Here is a 14,642-nt window from a genome sequence, read left to right on the forward strand (position 1 = left end):
CATGGTTGCATGATAAATAAAACTATCCAATTTAGTCCTAATAACGGCTCTGACTTGTAAAATGTCTTCCCACTAGATTACATAATGTAAAGTTCTATGGCTGGAAGTGCCAGAGTTGACAGCGACCACATGTATCAATACACACAATGTCAAAATCACAGGTCAAAGCAAGACAACGAAAAGACCAATTAGCTATATAAACAATACTTGTATCAGTTAAGATTTGTAGGTTTGTAGGTTTGTAGGTTTGTGCAGTAAAATATTGGAGTACACTTCCTGGGATTATTGTTGTACAATTACTAAATGTTGTGTGTAACAAAGTTATTCACCATGTCAGTAATGAGCTTTTACTTATGATAACTGAAAATACAATGTTTATTGCATGGTTATGATGATTTAATTAAGTACGACACCACTGTACCTCATAGTAAAAACCGAATATTAATTTATAAGATTTATATAAATTTGTCTAAGGTCTACTTTTCACAAACCACAAATAAAGATGATGCAACCTGTAAGTGTAATACTGTAAATCTACTAATTAATGTTTAAATTTTTTGTTAGTGTTCTTAACATTTTTAGATAAAAGAGTTATTTTCAAAAATATGTATTAAATCATATTTAAACACACACACACACACACACACACACACACACACACACACAAATAAAAAATTTTTAATTCTTTTTATTATTATTATTTTTTTAATGCCAAGATCTAAGGTTGACAAGTATACATGACATTATGTAGTGTTCATATAACTTATTGTAACACTTTTTAAAAACTTGTGTTAAATCGTGTGCATTTAAAAAAATCTCCTGCTTTTTGACAAAATCTCGTGTTTTCAACACACACCTTCTGCTTTCTCTTGACTAAAGGTTGACACGTCTGCAATGTTTTGTGATATGTTTCTTTGATAAATTCTGTACCTCAGAAAGTTTAAAACCCAATTTTTTATCATGACAAGAGATTATAATGAACAATGATTTAACAATGATTATAGATTAGTTTAAGGGTTATATATACTTAGAAAAACGTTCCTATGGTATATATTTAATGGCATTTTCAAGAAATTATTTATTATTCATTCATAAACATCATTAGACGATTTGTAATATTATTGTAGTTCCAAATGAATAACAAAATTCAACCAATTTCAAACTTTACTGCTTGTGTGAGGCTGAAGCTCGTCTGTTATACCGTTGTCTAAACTGTACCTAATAAACAAGACGTATTAACATAGTAACTTGATAATAATCTGAAAGTGAGCATTGTGACCAGGTATACGAATTTAGATAAATAAATATAACAAAACATGTTTTATTGCACACACACATATGCTACATGATACCATCGAGATTTTTAGTCCAAGTCTGACAAACCCACTAGCCTGGCTAGTGAATCTTTGGTCTGGGCTAGTGGAAATGATTCATTGTAAGAGTTAGCGATTTTCTCAAACATTTGTCGAACCGTGTTTTAGTGTTTAAATACCTTGACAGAGTATGCCAAAGCTAGTGTTACAGACGGTGGAAGCCCTTCTCAAACACCGTTTTTAGGGTTTCTAGAATTTTTATAAAATCCACTAGCCACCGATTTAAAAAATTTACTAGGCACGATTAAAAATTCACTAGCCCTACTTTACTTTAAGTTAATACAATTTTACTAAATAATAGTCAAAATTGCATATGTCACCCAAAGTGAGAGATATACCTTAAAAACACTAACACTAGGGGGTGGGAGTGGGGGGCAGGATATTCAAATTTACAAAATAGACTTGCAAACATTTAACCAAAAAACATTTCACTAGCCGTCAGGCATGGCAATAGTAGTTATTTACTACCTTGACAGAGTAGTGTTACAGCCAGTGGAAGCCTTTTTAGTGTTGAAATACCTTCACACAGTATGCCAAAGCTAATGTTACAGCCAGTGGAAGCCTTTTTAGTGTTAAATTACCATGACAGAGTATGCCAAAGCTAGTGTTACAACCAGTGGAAACCCTTTTAGTGTTGAAATTACCTTTACAGAGTATGCCAAAGCTAATGTTACAGCCAGTGGATGCCCTTTTAGTGTTGAAATTACCTTTACAGAGTATGCCAAAGCTAATGTTACAGCCAGTGGATGCCCTTTTAGTGTTGAAATTACCTTTACAGAGTATGCCAAAGCTAATGTTACAGCCAGTGGATGCCCTTTTAGTGTTGAAATTACCTTTACAGAGTATGCCAAAGCTAATGTTACAGCCAGTGGATGCCCTTTTAGTGTTGAAATTACCTTTACAGAGTATGCCAAAGCTAATGTTACAGCCAGTGGATGCCCTTTTAGTGTTGAAATTACCTTTACAGAGTATGCCAAAGCTAATGTTACAGCCAGTGGATGCCCTTTTAGTGTTGAAATTACCTTTACAGAGTATGCCAAAGCTAATGTTACAGCCAGTGGATGCCCTTTTAGTGTTGAAATTACCTTTACAGAGTATGCCAAAGCTAATGTTACAGCCAGTGGATGCCCTTTTAGTGTTAAATTACCTTGACAGAGTATGCCAAAGCTAGTGTTACAGCCAGTGGAAGCCCTTCAGGTACTGCGACAACGAGCACAGTGACACCGATGATGAAATAGCTGACAAAGAGCTCCAGGTAGCGACCAGTGCGGTTCGATGTCCACTCTCTCTGCTCCATCACAAACTCCCTTATACAAAACTTCACAATCAGAATTATGACAGTGAGTACTGCAATAGCGGTACCTGAAAAACAAACAGTATTAATTCTAATAAGAATGAAGTTATCGCTGTCCACACAAAATACAATGTCTAAGTTGTTATACTGGTTTGTAGTTCTTAACATTTTCAGATCAGCATGGTGAGAAATATAACCAGATAGAATATCTTATAATGAAATCCTTAAATTAAATAAAAACCCCACCAAAACCCCCATAAAACAAACAAAAAAAGCCAACATTTTTGGTGGATTATTTAGACTTATATATGTATATTCATTGTAATATTGGTGTGTGTGGAACAAGCTTTGAAATGATCAGCAATCCAAATAAACATATTCATATATATAAGCTTCGTCATTATAATGTATTAGTGATTAATTCTGATGATAAATGTGCCAGTGTTTTAACCATTTTTAACACAAACTGAGATAATGGAAATAATGGAGGGTCATACACTTAGACTATGTTAAACCATAAAATCCGCTTTAAAACATCACAATAAACTCTGATATTAATAATAATAATAATAATGATAATAATGATAATGATAATAAATTGTGAATGATAAATATTTGTGTTTTTGTCTAAAAATCTTATTTTATAACTTTAATAAATCTTTTAAGTCAAAGCATGAATAAAAATTATATAACTGTCAACACTGACTTTTGTCGAAATTAATCCAGTAATGGTTAAAATATGTAATGTCACCTAGCAGAAAAGTCAACTGGTATCTAAATAGTAAACTGAACACTGATCAAATTGAAAATTCCTGTTTTACACATTGGGCACTGCATTTCTCTTACTTAAATTTAATAACTACTTTATGCATTTAAGGTGATCTTTGCGCTATGATCTCTTCGTGAAAAGGGACCCAGAAGATTAACAGATCAGTGTGATCTGCATTTTAATCATGGTATACTTTATGCATTTGTAATTTCCAAGAGTGTCATCTTTTTCCCGCAACAGGGTTTCTGCCAGAGGGTAAATCGGGTATGGTGCCATACCCAAATGTTTTGCAGATTGTTTTTTTTTCAAGTTAACCTTTTGACACAATTATGATTTTTTTTTAACCCTAACCCTAACCCATTTTTTTTCGGGGGGAGGCCCCTCATACCCTGTGTCGATTGCAGTTACATTCAGCACATATTGTAAATATTCTATTCCATAGCACCATACCCAAAATTGTCTTTCTGGCAGAAAACCTGCTTAACAGTGACCCAAATTAAGTTACTGAGCAAAAAATCCTAATGAAAACCCACGGATGGGAATATGGAACTGAAAGAACGAAAAGAAGCCTTGTAGGATCTACAAGTAAACCTGACTTGCCTGCATAGCCTATTTGAATAGCTAAACGAGTCAGTTTATTCTGCAAGACAGACTTCTCTTTTCTGCTACTTTTTTGTTCTTTCTTCTCTTCAGGTTGTTCAGTCTGCTTCTTGTCTTCTCCATTCGGTGCATCAGTGTTGGCTATATGCTTTGTTACATTGCCATGCGAATTCTCATTTGTATTGTGTGGATTCAGTGCAATATCTAGAATGAAATAGAATTTGGGATAGAGCAGTTAAAATCAAATTCAAACAAGACCCTGCCAGTTAGAGCTGGGCGGTATACCGTATATACCGTTCGGTATCGGTATTATGTCAATACCGATTTACCGTACCGAGCAAATTTCAAAATACCGAAATTTCGGTATTGAAAAATGGGGTGGTATAAATCAGACGAGAGCCTTGTGTATGGAATTTAATTGTATTTAGATGAAATTAGCGGGTGAGCCATAACACAGGCATGCATTTAAAGCCGAGTATACCAAAAATAGCACTCGATATCGGTATCATGTCAATACCGAATACCGTACCGATACCGAGGTAAATCACCCCTAAAATACCGATATCGATACCGAACCTCAAATTTCAATACCGCCCAGCTCTACTGCCAGTGAAGCAAACCAAATATTTTTAATATATTTCTACCTAATAATACTCATTTATAATACATTTTATCAAACTGACTTTCCAAAAACAAAGAAGTTTAACAAAACTTTGCCTAACATATGGGAGTAACATGCATATAACAGTCTTCACAATGAAATAACTTGCACTGTTGGCACACAATGTCGGCTGTTATCGTCTTTCACTGCTATTAGAATCTTCAGACCCAGACCCTGAACGTCAGAAACTGGATCCTGGATGAACATTACTGAAATTTAAAGGTATGGTCACATCGTCTAACATAAGTGTGAGATATATACCAATCTCAAACAGACACACCCCATCACCATCCATGATCAGAACAACTGCATCACAAGCCCAGCCCAAAGTGATCATATTTACTTGACATACATGTATTTGAGAACAAGCGGTTCCTGCCAGCAGCAACAGCAGCTACCAATATGAAGTACATGCATGTCCAGAAGTAATGCAGATACCTGGACAGGGCAGCATCTAGCTCAGATGGTAGAGGGCTATCTGAGGTGCTGGGTCATAGGGTCAGACCTTCTTCAAATACTCATTGTTTTCACTCAATCACAAACTATGTTTCATGACTGCTACATCAAACACTGCTGTCTTGTGCATAAAAGATCTCTTGGTTCTATTGCGAAAAGGTAGCCAGTTTCATCTGAGGACTGTGTGTAAGAATTATCAAATGACATTCAAACAATGTGCTCTAAATAAATAATGTCATTAAACAAAAACTTTAACAAAGTTAACAGTGGTGTTAGCCATACTGGAGATGATTCAGAGATAGTGACAAAGTATGCCATTTACAAATGACTTTAGTTTTATCTGACTCATGCACATCATTGTGTTGCTTGTACTCAGCAGATTAAGCAGTGGGGTGACAGCAGCATTACGGAACCCCACTGTAAACGGACATTATAAACATATGGGGCTGTTTGTTTTGTTTAACTATATCAATAGGACTATTGGATGTCAATCATTTGGCAATTTTGACATATAGTCTTCAAATGAAATCTTAACATGAATTAATTTAATTTAATTACTATGCACACAAATACACCAAAGCCATTGAGTGTCAAACAAAGGTAAGTATATGAATACGATAGCAGCAATGGATCAGCAATGATCTTTTATATGCATGTTCCTATAGACAGGGCAGCACATATCAGTATTTAATATATTGGACATGGGGCACTGGTTAGGACAGAAAAAACCCAATGGGTCCACCAAGATTTTATCCTATGACCTAAATACCACAAATGATCACTGTACCGATGTAGCCAAATCCCGCCTCCTTCGATAAAACAAATATCATCATGTTACACATGGCAGATCAACTGAATTATTATTGAACAGACATCAGATCAATCTCTGCACAATGCAACAGGATAAACCATCACTTAGTACTGCAAGCTACAGCATGGCATGAACTTCATACAACTGCGGAATATTACCATACCCACCAATGTCTCCGGATCTGTCACCAGTCTAACATGCTTATGACAAGATGGAAAGGAACCGGTTGTTCAAATGTTAGTCAGCTTAACCAATGATTAATAGACATTTTCAAAATCAAGGACTTAATCAATTCAAGTAATAATTAAAAACAATGTTAAAAATCGATTTACAATAACCAAACATAACCAAATCTAAAGTTTAATTTTAAAAATAATTAAAATGACAATATTTCACTAACCCAGGGTTAATTTAACTACATGTATGCTTTGAACAACTGATCAACTCATGCCCCACTCAATACCTCATATCAGGCTTTCATACAGAGAACAAATTGTTCCCAAGATGATGATATATTGTAGTGTTGGATGCAGGTGGTGTTCATACCCACTACCGACACTGACCGTAGTGTTATTTATAACACACTGTTTAACCATAAATGGAAGACTAAACCAATGAACTGTATACTGTAATCACAATGGTGCTTACTTTTCTGATGAACCTAGAACATGTCAGAAAAAATCTTGCATAAAATGTCGAGATTGATAAGCAAGGTTGCTTTGAGTTGGGTTTTTTTTAGAAATATGTATTTCATATTTCACTCAAAATATACTAGTGTATGTTTTAGCCAATTAGGGGCTTCTTTTAAAAAAAAACTTTTTCAAATAATTCAGTTCTAGTTATGTACCGGTGTGTGTGTGTGTGTGGTGTGTGTGTTGTTGTGTAGTGTGTGTGTTTGTGTGTGTTGTGGTGAGTTGTGGTGTGTGTGTGTGTGTGTGGGTATTTATTTTTATTTTTTATTTTTCAAAATTATACACTTAAAATTGTTTTCACTCTGAAAATGCCAAGATAATTAATGACCAATTTATTTGAAGCAGGATGTTCAACTTTACACATATGCAATGTTTGTAACACTTTTTGTGAATAAATATACATGTAGATCACAGTCATATATTGACATTATAAATTTACATCTACGTGTAACTCTAGCCACAACAATATGGGTCATGTTTATTAATACAGCTCAATATGTAATTAAATCTGGAAGAGCTCTCTAATAAAGCAACAAGATATGCACAAGTTATTTACCACAGCCAGAAATAGACTTAATTCCAAATCTGGATACACATCCATGTCTAATACAAGAATTTGCATGCTATACATGCAACACAAAATGATTAACTATTCATTCAACCTAAATAAAGATATAAATATGTGTAGTCATGCTGTACATTATGCATAACAATATCCACTCCTTTAATTCCACGGCTTTAATTGTCTTTTTTATGACAACGAAAATGATATTATCATTTACATGCTATCAAAAAGCGTGCACATTAAACAACATGTACTCAAGTTTTTATCAAAATGATATCCAATTGTTTTTGTACAGTGAAACCTCTCAAAACCGGACCCTTAAGCCCAGTTCTCACTTGAAAAATTTTTTTGTACAACTGCGGTGTGACTAAAAGCTTGTACAGCCGTGCAATTCCCGTACGAATTACCTAGAATCATCAACATACTGCCGTGCGACTCTCGCACGGAATTCGTGTAGAAAATCGTTCAAGTGAGAACGGGGTTTTAGTAAACTGAAATTCCCTCAAAACCGGACATTTGTACAGAATATTTGTACAGAAGAAAACCTCTCTAAACTGGATACCTCTTAAAACTGGACTTTTTACTTGGTCCTGAGGGTGTCTTGATTTAACCTTCTGACTACTGCAGGCGAGATATCTCGCCCGACGTCACGTCAGTCGATATACTGTACACTGTATACAGTGCATTCCCCAATTCATATTTCCCGCCGTTTTGCACACGACACTCACCGGAAACGGAAATATAATTAAAGAAAAAAGATTTTTTTTCAAAATGGTGGTTTTTGTTTTGATTTTTTCAATTGAAAATACCTTGAAATTTTGAGTTCAAAAAGTGGTTTTCGGCAAGTATTTTCGCATGACAACAATGGCGGCACGTCGCGGTAATTTTCAGGGATCGATAGCTGATTGTAACAGCTAATTTGATAATAAATTTGATCGTTTTACCAACAACGAAAATTACCAAATATTGCAATATGAATCGTAGTTCGGGTTTTAAAAAAAATTCTTGTCAGAAAACCACTGTTATCGGGACTAATGGACATAAATACTGGACAGCTGGCCACAAATGCCCGTAAGTAAACGCAACTTTTTCGATTTTTTGCCTAATTTTAATCACCATTAGCCGATCTAAAATAATAAAAATTACAAAAAAAGACACGAAAATAATACTTACCGATTCATATATGAACTTTATTTCATGTATTTATGAAACATTTAAGTGAATATATGTGAGTAAAAATTATAAACTTGTACCCACTCAACGTGGATTTTGTTAAAAATTAATCCAGTAGTCTAAAGGTTAAAGGAGTTACACTGTACATTATATTATTCATGAATATTCCTAATATGAAAACCTAAAAGTGTATTAACATACACACAACAGATATAATGAACATCAACAAGCTGCCTCTTATAGACAAAATGTTTTCTTTTTCTTTATGTGCTAACATACATGTACAAACAGAACATTTTAAATATCAAACAGACTGCAGTTGACTATTTAATCCTCACAAGAAATATTTTGGCTACAATCTAATTTCAGTGCATCAATTTGAACATTAGGGTAAGGGTTAGAGTTAAGGTTAAGATTAGGGTTAGGCTTAGATAAAAAAAAAAAAAAAAAAAAAAAATCTGAAATTCTGAATTCTAAACCAAATAACTTCCTACTGAGTGAAATTTCAAGGTGCATCCAATTTTTTTTAGAGAGAAATGAACATCACAAGTCCTGTGATTGGTGATAAATGTGTTGGTTTAACAAAAATTAGTTTCATCTGGGCAAAAAATGTATGCAATTTTATGTCATCTAGTATCACTGTGTCACGTAGCCTGTAAAATAAAAGTACTAAAATTTTGTGTGGAAACTAGATTAAAATCTGTGCAATCCGACACATTTTGGAGGAAAGTACGATTAAAATGCGAGGAAATGTAATGTTCCATGAGAGGAAAACAGCTGATCCGAGGACAATTCACACACCTGGTTAATAAAATAATTCACACAAAACTAAAATAATTATTTTTACCAATAAATTTATTTAAATACATATTTACAATCAAATAAAAGTTTCTTTTTTTATGCATTATTATGAAGTCATTACTTTTGGTAAAATGTGTACATAGCACGTTAAAAGTTTAAAACTTTATAAAATTCTATATTCTAATTTTGGTAATAAAACTATCAATGATATCCAAAATGGGTTCCCGTGACTGTTTTTACATAACCTAACCTAACCAGAGTTTTTGATGGTGTTTATTGTATTTAAGAAAGATGGCAAGATGGCAAGGCCTTGCATTCTCTGGTATATCTTTGTGGTGTTTATTGTACCTAAGAAAGATGGCAAGGCCTTGCATTCTCTGGTACATCTTTGTGGTGTTTATTGCATCTAAGAAAGATGGCAAGGCCTTGCATTCTCTGGTACATCTTTGTGGTGTTTATTGCATCTAAGAAAGATGGCAAGGCCTTGCATTCTCTGGTACATCTTTGTGGTGTTTATTGTACCTAAGAAAGATGGCAAGGCCTTGCATTCTCTGGTACATCTTTGTGGTGTTTATTGACTGGTTTATCTTATGTTATTTCTTCTAAGAAAACAGACTGGTTTATATCAAGTTTGCATAATGTATTTTTATTATGATAAAATTACATACATTTTTCTGTTTTAAAAGCTGATTGCCTTTTCATAGACAATACAGACTGAAAAATATTAAGTTAATGAAATCATTGGTCTTGGGATTGGGAGAGGGTGGAGGTTGCTTGTATTTTTAACCCCCCACCCACTCCCCCCCCCCCAAAAAATGCATAAACTTTTGTAGTTATTATCTTTTTATTAGCAGATTTCTAAATAAGTAAACGGGGAAAATAGTGTTGTTGAAAATATCTGATTAGTATCTACGGTACAATATGATATACAGAGAATTATCTACTACCCAGGGCTTCTAGATTATGGTAGCCCCACTACCATGGCTAGTGATATTCAATGTTGGGCTAGTAAATAACTACTATTGCCATGCCGAACGGCTAGTGAATTTTTTGGGTCAAATGTTGCATGTAAGTCTATTTTGTAAATTTTAATATTCTAACCCTCACTTCCACCCCCAATGTTAGTGTTTTTAAGCTATATCTCTCACTTTAGGTAACATATCCAATTTTGACTATTATTTAGTAAAATTGTATTAACTTAAAGTAAAGTAGGGCTAGTGAATTTTTTATCATGGCTAGTACATTTTTTGAATTACTGATCCGATGGCTAGTGGATTTTATAAAAATTCTAGAAGCCCTGCTGCTACCCTAACTTCCAAGGAGCTCACAGGCACAGGCTGTAATAAAATGAACAACCTTCTACTGATAGCTTAACAAATAGAGTTAATAATATCTGTAAGCCATTGAGTAATACAACAATGCATCTACCAAAAGCAAACAAGTTAAGAGATCAATACTGTAACTAGTTACACGTCTAAAGCCAACAGAAATTATCTATGTATAACATTAAAAGAAATGTATAATACAACAGCAGACAACACAAACAAATGGGTAGATGGTGTCAAGGAAAAGAAATCTCATCGGTTATAAATGGTGAGTGCATTTGGAAGACAAACCTGTTAGTAGTATAAATTTCAGTCAACCTGTCGTAATGTGGCAACAATCTTCTCAGAACACAGTAATGACTGACAACATCTAATTCACTTAAATTACATGTACTAGTGTGAAACAAAACAAGTGTTATGTGAAACAGATAACAGAAATTAAGGATGACGGCACATACCCACTTTAGCATCAGCATCATTAGAGAGCACTACAAAACAAGATACCAAATCAACATCAAAAACAATCAAACACTACAACAGGTATAAACAATGGTTTTCAAAACTAGTCATATGCAGTCTAAAAACAGATTATTACATGACAAGCACAACCTATGAAACCTATCATCAAAGCATTCAAATTGTTATATAGAAATACTACACAATCAATATGTTCTTATTTCATCTGTATATCCAATGTATTATCCTCAACCTAATTTACATGCAATGCATATGTAAACACTGAAAACATGAAAAAAACATATACATGTAAGCCTTATAATGCAGGTACATACATCAGTTTGCAGCTTTAGTTTCTACCTTCAATATGCACACACCAGACTTTCATTTTTTTTTTAAACCAGGAGGGTTAACATCACACTCCTCAGAAAAGTTCAAGTTTGTTTTATTTAATGACTCCACTAGAGCACACTGATTTATTAATCATCAGCTATTGGATGTCAAACATTTGATAATTTTCACTTATAGTCTTAGAGGAAACCCACTATATTTTTTCATTAGTAGCAAGGGATCTTTTATATGTACCATCCCACAGACCATGGGCTTTGATATACCAGTTTTGGTGCACTGGCTGGAACAAAAAATGGGGGGAGGGGAGGGGGACAGGGATCGCACACCACAATATAACTAGTGTTAGCTTGTAACGCTGGGGAGAATCACATCTATACAGATGATTAAGTGATATCATAACTCAACAAAATCAACTGGATTTATTGCTGGTAACTAAACTCTCCAAGTTAACTCAAACAATTATATTCTAACTTGTTAAAAGTGTATAAGCAAGGAACTTGACAGTTAACTTTAGCGTCTTAGATCTATTACCTATTAACTTTAAAAAATACAAAACTTAATTTATTAAAACAATACATGAATTTGGATTTTTTTAATCACTGTTGATAGGTTTCAGTAAATCATTAAAAACGGCGACATTTTAAAAATATAAAAAGCAGAGATTATACAAATAAGTGAAAAATAAGAATTTTGTTTGTTTTTAAATTGTATTTCAGATTTTAGGTATTAACCAGATAATTAAATAAGATTATTTACTAGATTTTTGTTAGCTGTTAACATCACTTATTAGTAAAAAATATAGTGCATATAAGATATATTTACAAATAACATAAGCCCATATGAACCATCAGCTATAAATGATATATCAAGACTAAAAATAACTGAAATTTAATCAAATCTTCAAAAAAAAAAAAAAAAAAAAAAAAAAAAAAAAAAAAAAAAAAAAAATGAAGAGGCCCCTTGGTGTTTTATGAGCAGAAGTAGCCTGTGTGAAAAGAGCAGGTTTTTCCCCGCTCTCAACCAAATGCTGAAACACATGTGAGAAACCAAATAGCCATATAGTTTAAAGGCATTGACCATTGCCCTATTTAATGCCACAATGGCCCAACAATTTGATTTGTCACTATTATAAAGTGCATGTACTTTATTCAACCATCTATACAATATCCCACTTATTGTCAATATTTTGTAAAATTTTTACTTTATTATGGCGCGAGTCCATAATCATAAAAATTAACGGTGATTTGGATGTATGATGTAGTATATTTTGAATCAAGTAATGGATACCCCCACCCCTAGGCTCCAGTATCAAAAATGTGTAGCCAACCTCGGTGAAGTGAGGTAGACAAAAACAAAATTAATGAAAGCAAGTTATTGAAGGGATATACCGTAGTTTTTAAACACTAAGACATATTTTTGACTATTTGAGCCTTCTTTTCTTTTTTTTGATAACCGAAATCATACTTTACTTAGATTTTATTGTTTAGATTATCCATTACCGTACATTTGAAGTGCTTTTGGTCATCCTGGTGTTTTTAATATCACAAAATGTATTTCTCATATTTTTAAAAACGAATGTACGTCCGAGAAATAACAGTTATGGAGTCGAGTTTTGGTCTATTTTTAGAGGGTATTTCACCATTCCAAAGTCACAGACTCATGTTTCACTCAGTTGTAACTTTATCCAAATGTGTTACAGGTTTGTAGACTTAACTAAACTTAGTATTAATTTTGACGGGTTGAAACTAGGGTATGTCCCTTTAAAAAATTAACAACTAACACCAGACTAATAAGCCTTTAGATTACCAGGTCCATTTTGCACCCTGTCATGAGTAATTACATATATTATTTGTATTTACTATGGCTTAATTTCTTCATTCTTAAAGGCTACCTGAAGGTGTACCACTACAGTATTTATGTAGTTGCCACTCATGCCTACTTGAATTGTCTGCCAGTGTAACTGACTACTAAATTCATCTCAGTAATGTTGGCACTTATTTGCTTTCACAACAAAAAATGGATTGTAAGTCAGTTATTTGTTTTAAACTGAACCAAACTGTCATTACACAAACATTTCTTTTCTTTGTAATATTCCATCTAGCAGTGTAAAGTCTCACTGTTACTTCTACATTTGCATACATGTGCTCACAGTAGTGATTGTAACTGAAAGATGACAGAATTGGCAAAGGGCACACATGTTTGTCCCAAAATAATGAAGCACATTAAATCTGTTCTGTTTTTAACCTAATAGTAACACTCAATAATGTTCGAAATTATACTAATGAAGGTCATTACTGGGTAATTATGGCATACCACAGTTCATTTGGATAAGCCAGTAACTTCATGCTCATTTCATCTGCCACAAGTGCTGGCTTTTATTGTCAATATTGAGGGTTTTAATCACACATTAAATATATCTCTCTATATGGCAGTTAACAAGTTTATTTCATCTGCACTGCACTATTTTGAAATATAAAATATACTTATCCTATCTAACACCAATAGCCGTGAACTTCAATGCTAATAACTTTGTTTTAAGACAAGTAAATGTTTCATCAATAATTTTTTGAGGAAAAGAATCTGCCATAAATACATCATTAACTATTAACAGCTAAAAATAGCATGATTTTTTTTTAGATGTTTTAACTGAACACATCTTAAAAAGACTGTCTCCAGTTTGCTTCCAGTTTGCTGCCACTGTAAGATGTATGTTTACAATCACTACAGACCTTTAACAAGTAAAATTTACTTAGCAATATAGTTTCTTGTTATCCTAATGTTTGTAGTTGTTCAGACTAGATTTTACCACCAAATATTTTTTTTATGGAAAAAAATACATACTGTAAATCATGAATTAACCATTTTAAAATTGAGTGAACTACAAATAAGTAACACTGAGTGACACAAAACTCGAGCGAGATTGACATACCAAACATTGAAAAACATTATGCACTTTAACGCATCCTATTTCCAGTTGTAAATAGCTTCATACATCAAAGATTATCTGCTTACAGATAACTTAAAAATCGAAAATTACAATAATGTGCATTCAAACTAATCAAGCTATCTTACAGGGTTGAAAATTAGCAGTTGCATGGTCGCCCGTGGTGACCTTTATTGGCTAAGGGCAACTAAGAATTTTACAAAGGTAGTCCATTGGGAAACCATCGATTTTAGGGTCTGGCGAGTACGGTACTAGTTAAACAAGAAACACACTAATACTGAATCAAATGAGACAAAACACACTACAGATATGGCAGCAGAAGACGTAGAACATGTTTTATATCTTGACAGCGCCAAAATAATGAAGATAAA

General features: G+C 33.5%; 1 protein-coding gene across 3 annotated transcripts in view; it reads right to left on the reverse strand.

Moving 5' to 3' along the window:
- Positions 1-14,642, reverse strand: part of LOC121368252 (plasma membrane calcium-transporting ATPase 2-like) — a 126,518-nt gene that overhangs the window by 46,599 nt on the left and 65,277 nt on the right. For all 3 annotated transcript variants that reach the window (XM_041492904.1, XM_041492905.1, XM_041492903.1), the window contains exons 9-11: positions 10,979-11,008; positions 4,037-4,240; positions 2,521-2,735 (exon numbers count right to left, since the gene is read on the reverse strand). In XM_041492904.1, coding sequence (XP_041348838.1) covers positions 2,521-2,735; positions 4,037-4,240; positions 10,979-11,008 — 449 coding nt within the window. The remainder of the gene's footprint in view (positions 1-2,520; positions 2,736-4,036; positions 4,241-10,978; positions 11,009-14,642) is intronic.

Source organism: Gigantopelta aegis, chromosome 3 (genome assembly GCF_016097555.1).
Source record: "Gigantopelta aegis isolate Gae_Host chromosome 3, Gae_host_genome, whole genome shotgun sequence".
In the NCBI taxonomy this organism is placed as follows: domain Eukaryota; kingdom Metazoa; phylum Mollusca; class Gastropoda; order Neomphalida; family Peltospiridae; genus Gigantopelta; species Gigantopelta aegis.